Source organism: Mustelus asterias, chromosome 3, assembly GCF_964213995.1.
Source record: "Mustelus asterias chromosome 3, sMusAst1.hap1.1, whole genome shotgun sequence".
Classification (NCBI taxonomy): Eukaryota; Metazoa; Chordata; class Chondrichthyes; order Carcharhiniformes; family Triakidae; genus Mustelus; species Mustelus asterias.
Window position 1 is genome coordinate 158,762,502 of NC_135803.1, and position 13,997 is coordinate 158,776,498.

Here is a 13,997-nt window from a genome sequence, read left to right on the forward strand (position 1 = left end):
TCCAAAACTTTGCCCACAACAGAAGTAAGGCTCACTGGTCTGTAATTACCAGGGTTGTCCCTACTCCCCTTCTTGAACAAGGGGACAACATTTGCTATCCTCCAGTCTTCTGGCACTGTCCCTGTAGACAATGGATTATGGAGGAGACATGGTTAAAAGGAGGGATATTTGACCTTTTGGAAGTCAGGAAAAAGGAAAAGATGGTGGGGTCGCATGCAGTGAGGTCAGTTGAGAGAGAAGATCGAGGTTCAGGTGATGTAGTGTCCATTTGAGTGGAGATAAAAATCAGCAAGGGAAAGAAGACATTGGTGGGAGTAGTGTCTAGACACCCGAACAGTAACCACACTGTAGGACTGTAGGAAAGGGGATAAATTAGCAAATAATAGGAGCATGTAAAAAGAATAGAGCAATAATTATAGGTGACTTTAATCTTCATGTTGATTGGGTTAATCAGGTTGGAAAGGGTAGCTACGACAACAACTTCATGGAGTGCATTAGGGATAGTTTCCTAGAGCAATTTGTCATGGAGCCAACCAGGGAACAGGCTACCTTGGATCTGGTAATGGGTAATGAGGCAGGTTTAATAAATGACCTCAGAGTAAAAGATCTCCTAGGCAGTAGCAATCTTAACATGATGGAATTAAGTGTTCAGCTTGAGAGTGAGAAACTTGGGTTGGAGGCAACTGTCTTTAACTTAAATAAAGGGAATGACAATCGAACAAGGATAGTTAGCTAAAGGGGAACTGGGTGGATAGGCTAAAGGGGACTGGGCAGATAGGCTAAAGGGGACTGGGTGGATAGGCTAAAGGGGACTGGGTGGATAGGCTAAAGGGGACTGGGTGGATAGGCTAAAGGGGACTGGGTGGATAGGCTAAAGGGGACTGGGTGGATAGGCTAAAGGGGACTGGGCAGATAGGCTAAAGGGGACTGGGTGGATAGGCTAAAGGGGACTGGGTGGATAGGCTAAAGGGGACTGGGTGGATAGGCTAAAGGGGACTGGGTGGATAGGCTAAAGGGGACTGGGTGGATAGGCTAAAGGGGACTGGGTGGATAGGCTAAAGGGGACTGGGCGGATAGGCTAAAGGGGACTGGGTGGATAGATTCGCAGGAAAGTCAGTAAGTCAGCAGTGGCAGACATTTAAGGAGGTAATTCACAAAATCTTCTCCTGGTGCCAACCTGTGCCGGGGACATCACCATGCCACTGCCTGGCCATGTCCCTCTCCCCCAGGGACTACACCCAGCTTTATTCTCCTGGGGGGATCCCTACGACAGGTTCATGTCTGGGTTTGAAATTATGATGAGAGGTTAATATCTGGTGGAGATGTGTGTAATTATATTATAATATATTCAAATTATTGAAATCAGGTTGCTACCCATTATGAGCGTGTCGCTGATTACATCACCGGTGAGTGCCGGCAAGATTCGCAATTTCCGGGTTTCACCGGATCGTGAACTCTCATCGGCATTCTCACAGACAGAGAACGTGGCTCGAGATCCTGCCCAGAGTATTATTTAAATGGAGAAAAACTGCAGAAAGCTGCAACACAAAGGGACTTGGGGGGGAACTTGTGCACGAAACACGGAAAGCTGGCACACAGGAGCAGCAGGTAATCAGGAAAGCCAATGGAATGTTGGCTCTTATTTCAAGGGGTTGGAGTATGAGAGTCGGGAAGTCTTGCTGCAACTGTACAAGGTACTGGTGAGACCACATCTGGAGACTGTGAGCAGTTTTGGTTCACTTATTTAAGGAAAGATATAATTTCATTGGAGGCAGCTCAGAGAAGGTTCACTGGGATGATCCCCGGTATGGAGGGGTTGTTTTATGAGGAAAGGTTAAACAGGCTGGGACTCTACTCATTGGAATTTAGAAGAATGAGTGGTGATCTCATTGAAACATAAAGGATTCCAAAGGGGCTTGACAGGGTAAATGCTGAGAGGATGTTTCCCCTCATGGGAGAGTCTAGGACCAGAAGGCAGTCTCAGAATAAAGGGATGCTAATTTAAGGCTGAGATGAGGAGGAATTTCTTTCTCAGGGTTGTGAGCCATTGGAGCTCCTTGCCACAGAGGGCTGTGGGGGTAGAGACCTTGGGCCCGATTTTACCATTTGAGGTCCAAGGGCCGGATCCAGGCGTAATGCAGATCTGAACCCGGAATCCTCTTTGCGCGCCCACACGCTTTTTGCCGGCTCCAGTCGATCTGCGCAGTGGGCGGGGCTTAGCGCTGCCGGAACGATCGGAGCTCTGAACTGCGCATGCGCAGTTCGAAAAAAAATCTGAAGCAGCATGCCCGGGCGGGAAAGAAAAAGACAGCAGAGAGAGCAGAGAGGGGGGGAGGATGGACTTGGGAGAGTCTTGCAAACTGAAAATAATGTAGCATCTTCTTTGTGCTGCCTAATTATCTATGAGAAAGGTAATTAAACTACGGTGTCCTAGTGAGCAATTAGTCACCTGTATAATACATTTGTGATCTGTATCTGGATTGTTGATGTCCCTGTAGCCATGAGCCAGGTGCTCAAATGTTCAGAGTCATGTGGTGAACTTGAAAGAATTGTCCCCGTGGTGGAACTTGGTTGGAAATAAGATTCAAGGAGATTACAAATCTGGGAAATCACCCATAGTGAAAAGAAGTTTGTATTGGCAACTCTTCTCTCACATTCCATGGCAGACGTGCCCCGACTTATGAATATGATTTGCATGGGCAAAGTTGGGTGCAGCTAATCTGCCTCTGGAGCAGCCTTGGATCCTTTCTGTCATCTTGTTTTCATCTGAACATTGCACAGAATTAGAGGAATTCCCTTTGGAAGATAATGTCAAAATTATAATCGCAGGAACTAAAAACCTGACAGTCAAAAATTTGGGAAAATATTTCAAAATATATATCCCCCATCCATATTTTGAAATATGGTCTCCACTGCAGGTGGAGGGAGACCAGCGATCGAGGTAGGTTGGGGTGTGCTCTGCTGAGGGGGCCTGCCTCCCAGGGGGGTCCGATTTCAGTGGGGGGGGTCTGCCGGGGGAACCTGCCTCCCAGGGGGGTCCGATCCGGGGGGGGGGGGGGGGGGGGGGGTCTGCAAAGGATGGTCGAGGAGGATGGTGACTTCACAAGGGCAGAGAGAGCTTCGGAGATTCCCCTGCACAATAGAAATCCGCTTTGGATTTTTATTCGGCAGGTCGCCAGAAGCGCGGATCCAGAACGGGCCAGAAGACGGTAAAGTGGGATTTGGCGGTAGGGTTGGGCGCGCGGTTCATTAAGTCGATTTAAATGCATGCAAATACATTTAAATCATCAGGCCGCCTGATTCGGGCACGGGCCGGACCCACGCCCAAATCGGGTGTCGGTAAAGCCGCGATCTGCTCGGAATTGGGTGCAGATCGCGGTATAGGCCCGAAGCCCAACTTTACCACGATGGGCGCGAAATTTTGGTAAAATCGGGCCCCTTTTGTATATTTAAGGCTGAGATAGTTGGATTTTTGATCAGTAAGGGAATTCAGGGTCATGGGGAAAGGACAGGAAAGTGGATGTGAGGAATGTCAGATCAGTCATGATCCTATTGAAAGGCAGAACAGGCTCGAGGGGCTGAATGGCCTACTCCTGTTCCTATTTCTGATGTTTTTATGCTCTTAAAGGTGCTATATAAATGCAAACTATTGTTAAGAAAACAATGTCAACAAAACGAAGGAGATTGTCATCGACTTCAGGAAGCGTAGTGGAGAACATGCCCCTGTCTACATCAATGGGGACAAAGCAGAAATGTTTGAGAGCTTCAAGTTTTTAGGTGTCCAGATCACCAACAACCTGTCCTGGTCTCCCCATGCCGACACTATCGTTAAGAAAACACACCAATGCCTCTACTTTCTCAGAAGACTAAGGAAATTTGGCATGTCCGCTATGACTCTCACCAACTTTTACAGATGCACCTTAGAAAACATTCTGTCTGGTTGTATCACAGCTTGGTATGGCTCCTGCTCTGTCCAAGACCGCAAGAAACTACAAAGGGTCATGAACGAAGCCCAGTCCATCACTCAAACCAGCGTCCCATCCATTGACTCTGTCTACACTTCCCGCTGCCTCGGCAAAGCAGCCAGCATAATTAAGGACCCCACGCACCCCGGACATTCTCTCTTCCACCTTCTTCAGTTGGGAAAAAGATACAAAAGTCTGAGGACACGTACCAACCGACTCAAGAACTGCTTCTTCCCTGCTGCTGTCAGACTTTTGAATGGAGCTTATCTTTCCCTATATCTTCAATCTTCACCACCCTTATTTGCCCTTCCAAATGCGCCATTAATTTGACTCCACCGTTCTGTGCATTGTTCAGCTTTTTGCTCCAACATCGGCCACGTCTTCGTCAGGCCTACTCTGAGAGTGTGCCTCTGTAAACATATCTGCCTCTTCTCCTGTGTCCTCACTTTTTGAAATAAAAACAACAAAGCCACTTAGCTCCCGAATATCTTCAGTTTAGGCTTGCTATGTTTTCATCATTGCCTATTTGTGAATCACCTTGGGATATTGTTTAGACTCTGCACGCAGTATGTGAGGTTTGTGAAAGTTAGTGCCATTGTTTTAACATTGCTGTGAGGCTTTTTCTAATGGCTGAGAATTGCTGTTGACTGGACTGATTCAGCCTTGAAATTCTTGTGTAGCACTCTGGTTAGTGGTGGGGCACACTCTCTGTTAAGCATTATCTGCTATTCTGCAGCATGTTTCCTGTTGTGAGGAAGCTGATTGGCGCTGGTGTTGTAGCACTTCCAGGGATTGGCTGCTCTAACTTGAACAGACACATCCCATGATTTCCACATGTGATCCAGCAATGTGGAATGAACTCAACATGATGCAACACTGAGACAAACTTATCTGCTTGTACCTTGTGTATAAGGAACAGCAAATTGATAGTGGTACAGAAAGTACTCAATAACTGTGTGGAACAAAACCTGGAAAGAAATAGTTCTGGTAAGACTGTCGAAAAACTGATGAGATTCCATGTAAAAATGTAGTTTAATCGTTAACTAGTTTTTTTAAAAAAACTCTTTTCGTAGCATTATCTGAGCAGAAGTGAAGTAAGTTTCAAAGCTGATTTGACCAATGCTTGAATAAGCAGAGAATAAAATACACTTACTGTAAACCTCAAGCAGTCATTCTGTAAATACAGGGCAGTAGCAGTTAGGTTAATGTTTCCAAATCAGCTCTATTTATTTAAGCTCACACGAGAGAGTGTTAGCTTGAGCTTGTTGCATTTAGTTTTACGTCTTGTCCTTACAATCTGATTGCCCATGGTTTAGGATATTTATGGTAGTTTGCAGTTTGATTCACGTGACATGCTCAGGTCTATAACCCAGTGCTCTCTATATGGCTGCAAACAGGGAAGAAAGAGCTGCAGCTTAGAGAGCAAGACAAAGAATTGACAGAGATGGTCGCCTGGACTTAAATTTGCAGCAAGACAAAGGAACGAGGAATAATATGGCCAACTCGCCTCTAGAACTCACTCAGAATCCCCTGAAGAAGATTTGGATTCCTTGTAAAAATGGCCTCTGTGAGGTACACACTTCACAAAGAAAGGGTAGGTATGGGTCTGCCAAAGTGCAGCACCACAAATCTAATGCCTTACTAACCCTTCCGCCACTGGATTATTCTGAATGCTTTTGGTGCTGAAAGTGGCTGAGACTTGTCTTTTAAAAGGCTGATGCAGGATTGAAGTCTGCAGTGCAGCAGGGAATATGCTTGCATAGGTACCCTGCTGCCTGGAGACAGATTTGGCCTCGATGTTTTCTTAATGCTTGCATAACTTTATATGGATCCTGTGCTAAAATTGCTTTGCTAACATGAGTTCAAGTACAGAATTGGATAAGAGCAGCCAGCTGAAAAGACATCTTTGAAAGATGAAGCAGTTTAATTAAGTAAAGACTGGAGTTTCCGTGTGCTGTAGTGGATTTTAGGGCTGAAGCAGGTTCATTTGTTAAATGTTGAATGTGATCTTTCCTACGATCTTTGCAGCAAATTGTCTACAAGCAAGTGAAATGTATTAATACAGAGCGATTACTATAATTATCAGTAAAGAACAAATCATATATTGAATACACCTTTGATTCCTTGTTACAATTGTAAATATTAATGAGTCACCCAGTGGTTCTCTTCCTTCTCCTTGTGGTGACCACATTATAATCCTCATCAGACACTGGGTAACATTGAGTGAGTAATCCACTGACATTGAGGGTAAGAGAACTCGTATGGAGGTGGAAAATAGAGAATCATCACAACACAGAAGGAGGCCATTAAAGGTGTACTTTACATCTGCCTTGACAAAGGAAGCAAATGATGTGCAGCTTACAGTAAAAGGGGGCTAGGATGTTATGGATGGCACAGTAATAGATAGTGAAGGTGTACTAAAAAGATTTTTTTCACTGAAAGTTGGTACATCACCTGGAAAGAAACACAGATAGAAAAAGCAGAGGTGTTGGTCACAATCTGTCAATTCTCATTGCATACAGGATTTGGAGGATTGTTATATCTCGATTCAAGAAACCAGAAAATTACAGGCCAGTCGGCCAAACATCAGTGCTGGGCAAATGTTGAAAATCATAATCCGGGACAAAATATATTTTCATTTTGAAAGCTCTGAGTTAATCAGAATAATCAGCATAAATCTGTTGAAAACAAATCATGCCTGACTAATTGATTAAATTATTTGGTGAATGAACAGAGGAGCTTGATGACAGCAGGCTGATGGAGTAAGTTGGGGCCCAGTGAATGAAGAGAATGTTGGGGTATTGATACATCATCATCTCAGTGACAGGAGGCAAAGGGTGGTGAGACAGAGATGTGCTCAGAGTGGAAGGTAGTTTGTAGTGATGTTCCTCAAGGGTCTGTTTGGATTATTACATAAGAACATAAGAAATAGGAGCAGGAGTAGGCTATTAGGCCCCTCAAGCCTGCTCCGCCATTCAATAAGATCATGGCTGATCTGATAGTGGGTTCAGTTCCATTTACCCGCCCGCTCCCCATAACCCTTAATTCCCTTAATGGTTAAAAATCTATCTATCTGTGACTTAAACACATTTAACGAGGTAGCCTTCACTGCTTCGTTGGGCAGAGAATTCCAAAGATTCACTACCCTCTGGGAAAAGAAGTTCCTCCTCAACTCTGTTCTAAGTTGACTCCCCCGTATTTTGAGGCTATGCCCCCTAGTTCTTGTTTCCATTGTAAGTGGAAATAACCTCGCTGCTTCTACCCAGTCTAGCCCCTTCATTATCTTATATCTCTCTATAAGATCTCCCCTCAACCTTCTAAACTCCAATGAGAACAACATAGAACAGTACAGCACAGAACAGGCCCTTCGGCCCACGATGTTGTGCCGAGCTTTTTCTGAAACCAAGATCAAGCTATCCCACTCCCTATCATCCTGGTGTGCTCCATGTGCCGATCCAATAACCGCTTAAATGTTCCTAAAGTGTCTGACTCCACTATCACTGCAGGCAGTCCATTCCACACCCCAACCACTCTCTGCGTAAAGAACCTACCTCTGATATCCTTCCTATATCTCCCACCACGAACCCTATAGTTATGCCCCCTTGTAATAGCTCCATCCACCCGAGGAAATAGTGTTTGAACGTTCACTCTATCTCTCCCCTTCATCATTTTATAAACCTCTATTAAGTCTCCCCTCAGCCTCCTCCGCTCCAGAGAGAACAGCCCTAGCTCCCTCAACCTTTCCTCATAAGACCTACCCTCCAAACCAGGCAGCATCCTGGTAAATCTCCTCTGCACTCTTTCCAGCGCTTCCACATCCTTCTTATAGTGAGGTGACCAGAACTGCACACAATATTCCAAATGTGGTCTCACCAAGGTCCTGTACAGTTGCAGCATAACCCCACGGCTCTTAAACTCCAACCTCCTGTTAATAAAAGCTAACACACTATAGGCCTTCTTCACAGCTCTATCCACTTGAGTGGCAACCTTTAGAGATCTGTGGATATGGATCCCAAGATCTCTCTGTTCCTCCACAGTCTTCAGAACCCTACCTTTGACCCTGTAATCCACATTTAAATTAGTCCTACCAAAATGAATCAGCTCACATTTATCAGGGTTAAACTCCATTTGCCATTTTTCAGCCCAGCTTTGCATCCTATCTATGTCTCTTTGCAGCCTACAACAGCCCTCCACCTCATCCACTACTCCAACAATCTTGGTGTCATCAGCAAATTTACTGATCCACCCTTCAGCCCCCTCCTCTAAGTCATTAATAAAAATCACAAAGAGCAGAGGACCAAGCACCGATCCCTGCGGCACTCCGCTAGCAACCTGCCTCCAATCCGAAAATTTTCCATCCACCACCACCCTCTGTCTTCGATCAGACAGCCAGTTACCTATCCAATCGGCCAACTTTCCCTCTATCCCACACCTCCTTACTTTCATCATAAGCCGACCATGGGGGACCTTATCAAACGCCTTACTAAAATCCATGTATATGACATCAACTGCCCTACCTTCATCAACACACTTAGTTACCTCCTCAAAAAATTCAATCAAATTTGTGAGGCACGACTTGCCCTTCACAAATCCGTGCTGACTATCCCGGATTAATCCGCATCTTTCTAAATGGTCGTAAATCCCATCCCTAAGGACCTTTTCCATCAATTTACCAACCACCGAAGTAAGACTAACCGGTCTATAATTACCAGGGTCATTTCTATTCCCTTTCTTAAACAGAGGAACAACATTCGCCACTCTCCAGTCCTCGGGCACCATCCCTGTGGACAGCGAGGACCCAAAGATCAAAGCCAAAGGCTCTGCAATCTCATCCCTTGCCTCCCAAAGAATCCTAGGATATATTTCATCAGGCCCACGGGACTTATCGACCTTCAGTTTATTCAAAACTGCCAGGACATCCTCCCTCCGAACATCTATTTCCTCCAGCCTATTAGCCTGTAACACCTTCACTTCCTCAAAAACATGGCCCCTCTCCTTGGTGAACACTGAAGAAAAGTATTCATTCATCACCTCGCCTATCTCCACTGACTCCATACACAAGTTCCCACTACTGTCCTTGACCGGCCCTAACCTCACCCTGGTCATTCTTTTCTTCCTCACATAAGTACAGGCCCAGTCTACTCAATCTCTCCTCATAAGCTAACCCCCTCATCTCCGGAATCAACCTGGTGAACCTTCTCTGTACCCCCTCCAAAGCTAATATATCCTTTCTTAAATAAGGGGACCAAAATTGTACCCAGTACTCTAGGTGCGGCCTCACCAGTACCCTGTACAGTTGCAGCATGACCTCCCTGCTTTTATACTCCATCCCTCTCGCGATAAAGGCCAACATTCCATTTGTCGTCTTGATCACCTGCAAACTGAGTTTTTGCGATTCATGCACAAGGACCCCCAGGTCCCTCTGCACAGTAGCATGTTGTAATTTTTCACCGTTTAAATAATAGTCCATCTTACTATTATTCCTTCCAAAGTGGATAACCTCACACTTACCAACATTATATTCCATCTGCCAGGTCCTTGCCCACTCACTTAGCCTATCCAAATCTCTCTGCAGACTCTCTGTGTCCTCCACGCAATTTGCTTTCCCACTCATCTTTGTGTCATCCGCAAACTTTGTTACCCTACACTCGGTCCCCTCCTCCAGATCGTCTATGTATATGGTAAATAGTTGAGGCCCCAGCACCGATCCCTGCGGCACGCCACTAGTCATTGATTGCCAACTGGAAAAGCACCCATTTATTCCGACTCTCTGCTTCCTGTTAGATAGCCAATCCTCAATCCACGCTAACACTTTACCCCCAACTCTGTGGACCTTTATCTTATGCAGCAACCTTTCGTGAGGCACCTTATCGAATGCCTTCTGGAAATCTAAATACACCACACCCACATTACACCTTGCTATATTGTATAAACCATCTGACTTGGTGTAAGGAATGAAACTTGGGAAATTAGACACTCAGGATGAGGATAGTTATCGGCTTTATTATGATGGACTCGTGAAATAGGCAGAACTTGGCAGATGGAGTTCAGTGTGAAGAGACATAAAGTGTTAGACTGTGGAAAGACAGTATAAAATGGATGGCGTGATTTTGAAACAGACCATGGTGTCTGTAGTCACAAATTTTTAAATGTGCTGTGACATGTGACAGTCAGTGTGTGTGGGACCCGTACCCCAGGGAGAGTCAGTGTGTGGGGAACCCGTACCCCAGTGAGAGTCAGTGTGTGTGGAACCCGTACCCCAGGGAGAGTCAGTGTGTGGGGAACCCGTACCCCAGTGAGAGTCAGTGTGTGTGGAACCCGTACCCCAGGGAGAGTCAGTGTGTGTGGGACCTGTACCCCAGGGAGAGTCAGTGTGTGTGGGACCCGTACCCCAGTGAGAGTCAGTGTGTGTGGGACCTGTACCCCAGGGAGAGTCAGTGTGTGGGACCCGTACTCCAGGGAGAGTCAGTGTGTGTGGGACCCGTACCCCAGGGAGAGTCAGTGTATGTGGGACCTGTACCCCAGGGAGAGTCAGTGTGTGTGGGACCCGTACCCCAGGGAGAGTCAGTGTGTGTGGGACCCGTACCCCAGGGAGAGTCAGTGTGTGTGGGACCCGTACCCCAGTGTGTGTGGGACCCGTACCCCAGGGAGAGTCAGTGTGTGTGGGACCCGTACCCCAGGGAGAGTCAAGTGTGTGTGGAACCCGTACCCCAGTGTGTGTGGGACCCGTACCCCAGTGAGAGTCAGTGTGTGTGGGACCCGTACCCCAGTGAGAGTCAGTGTGTGTGGAACCCGTACCCCAGTGAGAGTCAGTGTGTGTGGAACCTGTACCCCAGTGAGAGTCAGTGTGTGTGGAACCCGTACCCCAGTGAGAGTCAGTTTGTGTGGGACCCGTACCCCAGTGAGAGTCAGTGTGTGTGGAACCCGTACCCCAGTGAGAGTCAGTGTGTGTGGAACCCGTACCCCAGTGAGAGTCAGTGTGTGTGGAACCCGTACCCCAGTGAGAGTCAGTGTGTGTGGAACCCGTACCCCAGTGAGAGTCAGTGTGTGTGGAACCCGTACCCCAGTGAGAGTCAGTGTGTGTGGAACCCGTACCCCAGTGAGAGTCAGTGTGTGTGGAACCCGTACCCCAGTGAGAGTCAGTTTGTGTGGAACCCGTACCCCAATGAGAGTCAGTGTGTGTGGAACCCGTACCCCAGTGAGAGTCAGTGTGTGTGTGACCTGTACCCCAGTGAGCTTCGCAGATTGATGAAAAGGGAAAAACAAGTAATAAAATTTCTGCTCATTCAGTTTAGCGATGGCTTTGTGAATTGTGGCTTATTTTGTTCAGAACATATTTCTTTAGAATTGTCCATGTGACCCCTGTTACTGTAGAGAAGGGAGGGTTGGTTGAATTCCAAGCTGATATTGGGAAGACGCAGCTCGACGTGGCTGGAACAGCGAGATTGATGTTGTTCATTTGAGAAGCTGCTGCAAATTTCCCCACATGTTCTTGCTTTAACCACAGTACTCCTTCACTACAGCTCCTTGGACAGTGCCATGCTCCCTCGCACATGCCCCCTGGACAATGTGGCACTCCGTCTGCACTACCACTTGGACAGTGAGTTGCTCCCTCTTGCACCTCCAACAATGCAGCACTCCTTGGATGATGCGGTGCACCTTGGCACTCCCTTGGGGTGGCACGGCACTTCCGTACGGCCCCTTGGATAATGTGGTGCTATCTTGGTGCCACCCTACTCATGCGCTCCGTTATAACCTCCCTTGGACTGTGCAATGCCTCTTGAATCCATCTTCTACTGACTGAAGGAATAAAAGCGTTATCAATGGTCCCCTTTTTAGCATTTGAAACAAAAAGGCATGGCCGACATTGCAAGAGGATTTGAGTTCAGAAGTAGGGATGTCTTACTGCAGTTACACAAGGCTTTGGTGAGCCCACACCTGGAGTATCGCGTGGAGTTTTGGTCTCCCTACCTAAGGAAGTGTATACTTGCCATAGGGGAGTGCAGCGGAGGGTCACATGGCTGATATGGGATTGATGGGACTGTCCTATAAGGAGAGATTGGTTCGACAGGGACTATGTTCACTAGAGTTTGGAAGGATGAGAGGAGATCTGATTGGAACGTGTAAAATTCTAACCGGGCTGGACAGACTAGATGTAGGGAGGATGTTTTCCCTGGTTGGGGAATCTAGAGCCAGGGGCACAGTCTCAGGATATGGGAAAGACTGTTTAGAACTGAGATGAGAAAAGATTTATTCACTCAAAGGATAGTGAAGCTGTAGAATTCTCTGTCACAGAAGGCTGTGGAGACCAAGTCACTGATTGTGTTTAAGAAAGAGATAGGTAATTTTTTAGATTTTAATGGCATCAAGGGGGATGGGGAGAAAGTGGGAATAGCGGATCAGCCACCATCATATTGTGGCAGGTAGGTCGTGCCTTACTAACCTTATTGAGTTTTTTGAGAAAGTGACCAAGGAGGTGGATGGGGGCAAGGCAGTGGACGTGGTATATATGGATTTTAGTAAGGCGTTTGATAAGGTTCACCATGGTAGGCTTCTGCAGAAAATGCAGATGTATGGGATTGGGGGTGATCTAGGAAATTGGATCAGGAATTGGCTAGCGGATAGGAAACAGAGGGTGGTGGTTGATAGTAAATATTCATCATGGAGTGCGGTTACAAGTGGTGTACCTCAGGGATCTGTTTTGGGGCCACTGCTGTTTGTAATATTTATTAATGATCTGGATGAGGGTATAGTTGGGTGGATTAGCAAATTTGCTGATGACACCAAAGTCGGTGGTGTGGTAGACAGTGAGGAAGGGTGTCGTAGTCTGCAGGAAGACTTAGACAGGTTGCAAAGTTGGGCCGAGAGGTGGCGGATGGAGTTTAATGCGGAGAAGTGTGAGGTAATTCACTTTGGTAGGAATAACAGTTGTGTTGAGTATAGGGCTAACGGGAGGACTTTGAATAGTGTGGAGGAGCAGAGGGATCTAGGTGTATGTGTGCATAGATCCCTGAAAGTTGGGAATCAAGTAGATAAGGTTGTTAAAATGGCATATGGTGTCTTGGCGTTTATTGGTAGGGGGATTGAATTTAGGAGTCGTAGCGTTATGTTGCAACTGTACACAACTCTGGTGCGGCCGCACTTGGAGTACTGTGTGCAGTTCTGGTCCCCACATTACAGGAAGGATGTGGAGGCTTTGGAGAGGGTGCAGAGGAGGTTTACCAGGATGTTGCCTGGTATGGAGGGGAGATCCTATGAGGAGAGGCTGAGGGATTTGGGATTGTTTTCGCTGGAAAGGCGGCGGCTAAGAGGGGATCTTATTGAAACATATAAGATGATTAGAGGTTTAGATAGGGTGGATAGTGATAGCCTTTTTCCTCTGATGGAGAAATCCAGCACGAGGGGGCATGGCTTTAAATTGAGGGGGGGTAGTTATAGAACCGATGTCAGGGGTAGGTTCTTTACCCAGAGGGTGGTGAGGGATTGGAATGCCCTGCCAGCATCAGTAGTAAATGCGCCTAGTTTGGGGGCGTTTAAGAGATCCGTAGATAGGTTCATGGACGAAAAGAAATTGGTTTAGGTTGGAGGGTCACAGTTTTTTTTTTTAACTGGTCGGTGCAACATCGTGGGCCGAAGGGCCTGTTCTGCGCTGTAATGTTCTATGTTCTATATTGAATGGCCGAGCAGACTGGCAGCGCCGTTTGGCCTTCTCCTGCTCCTGGTTTCTAGGTTTCAATGTTTCTTTGTAATACGGTAGCACCAGGACTGTTAGCAGAAGGTGATGCTGTACTGACAGCACATGTTTTTGACTTCAGTACCTGGTTCTCTAACCAGATAATTAGTTCAATGTCCTTTGTCATCCTAAAGGATCGTATGAAAACAGCAATTGCTGACAAAGTCATGCCAGAGTCCATTTGGTTACCAACTCCCCTCCTGGTAATGGCAGGTTGCAACAATACTGCAATTGCTGACTAACAGAACAAGAGAGTCAAGCTTGTGGAAGGTGATGAAGCTATTACTTTCATCTTATAT

General features: G+C 46.6%; 1 protein-coding gene across 31 annotated transcripts in view; it reads left to right on the top strand.

Moving 5' to 3' along the window:
* LOC144491780 (6-phosphofructo-2-kinase/fructose-2,6-bisphosphatase 4) overlaps positions 1–13,997 on the top strand; it is a 275,487-nt gene that overhangs the window by 95,174 nt on the left and 166,316 nt on the right. For 7 of the 31 annotated variants that reach the window (XM_078210050.1, XM_078210044.1, XM_078210046.1 and 4 more), the window contains one exon: positions 5,363–5,559. The exons of 19 other annotated variants lie outside the window; for them this stretch is intronic. In XM_078210050.1, the coding sequence (XP_078066176.1) occupies positions 5,460–5,559 (100 nt within the window). In that variant the 5' untranslated portion in view covers positions 5,363–5,459. Of the gene's footprint in view, positions 1–4,801; positions 4,953–5,362; positions 5,560–13,997 lie in introns of those variants that run through there. 5 more of the 31 variants (XM_078210045.1, XM_078210049.1, XM_078210058.1 and 2 more) reach the window with 2 other exon arrangements.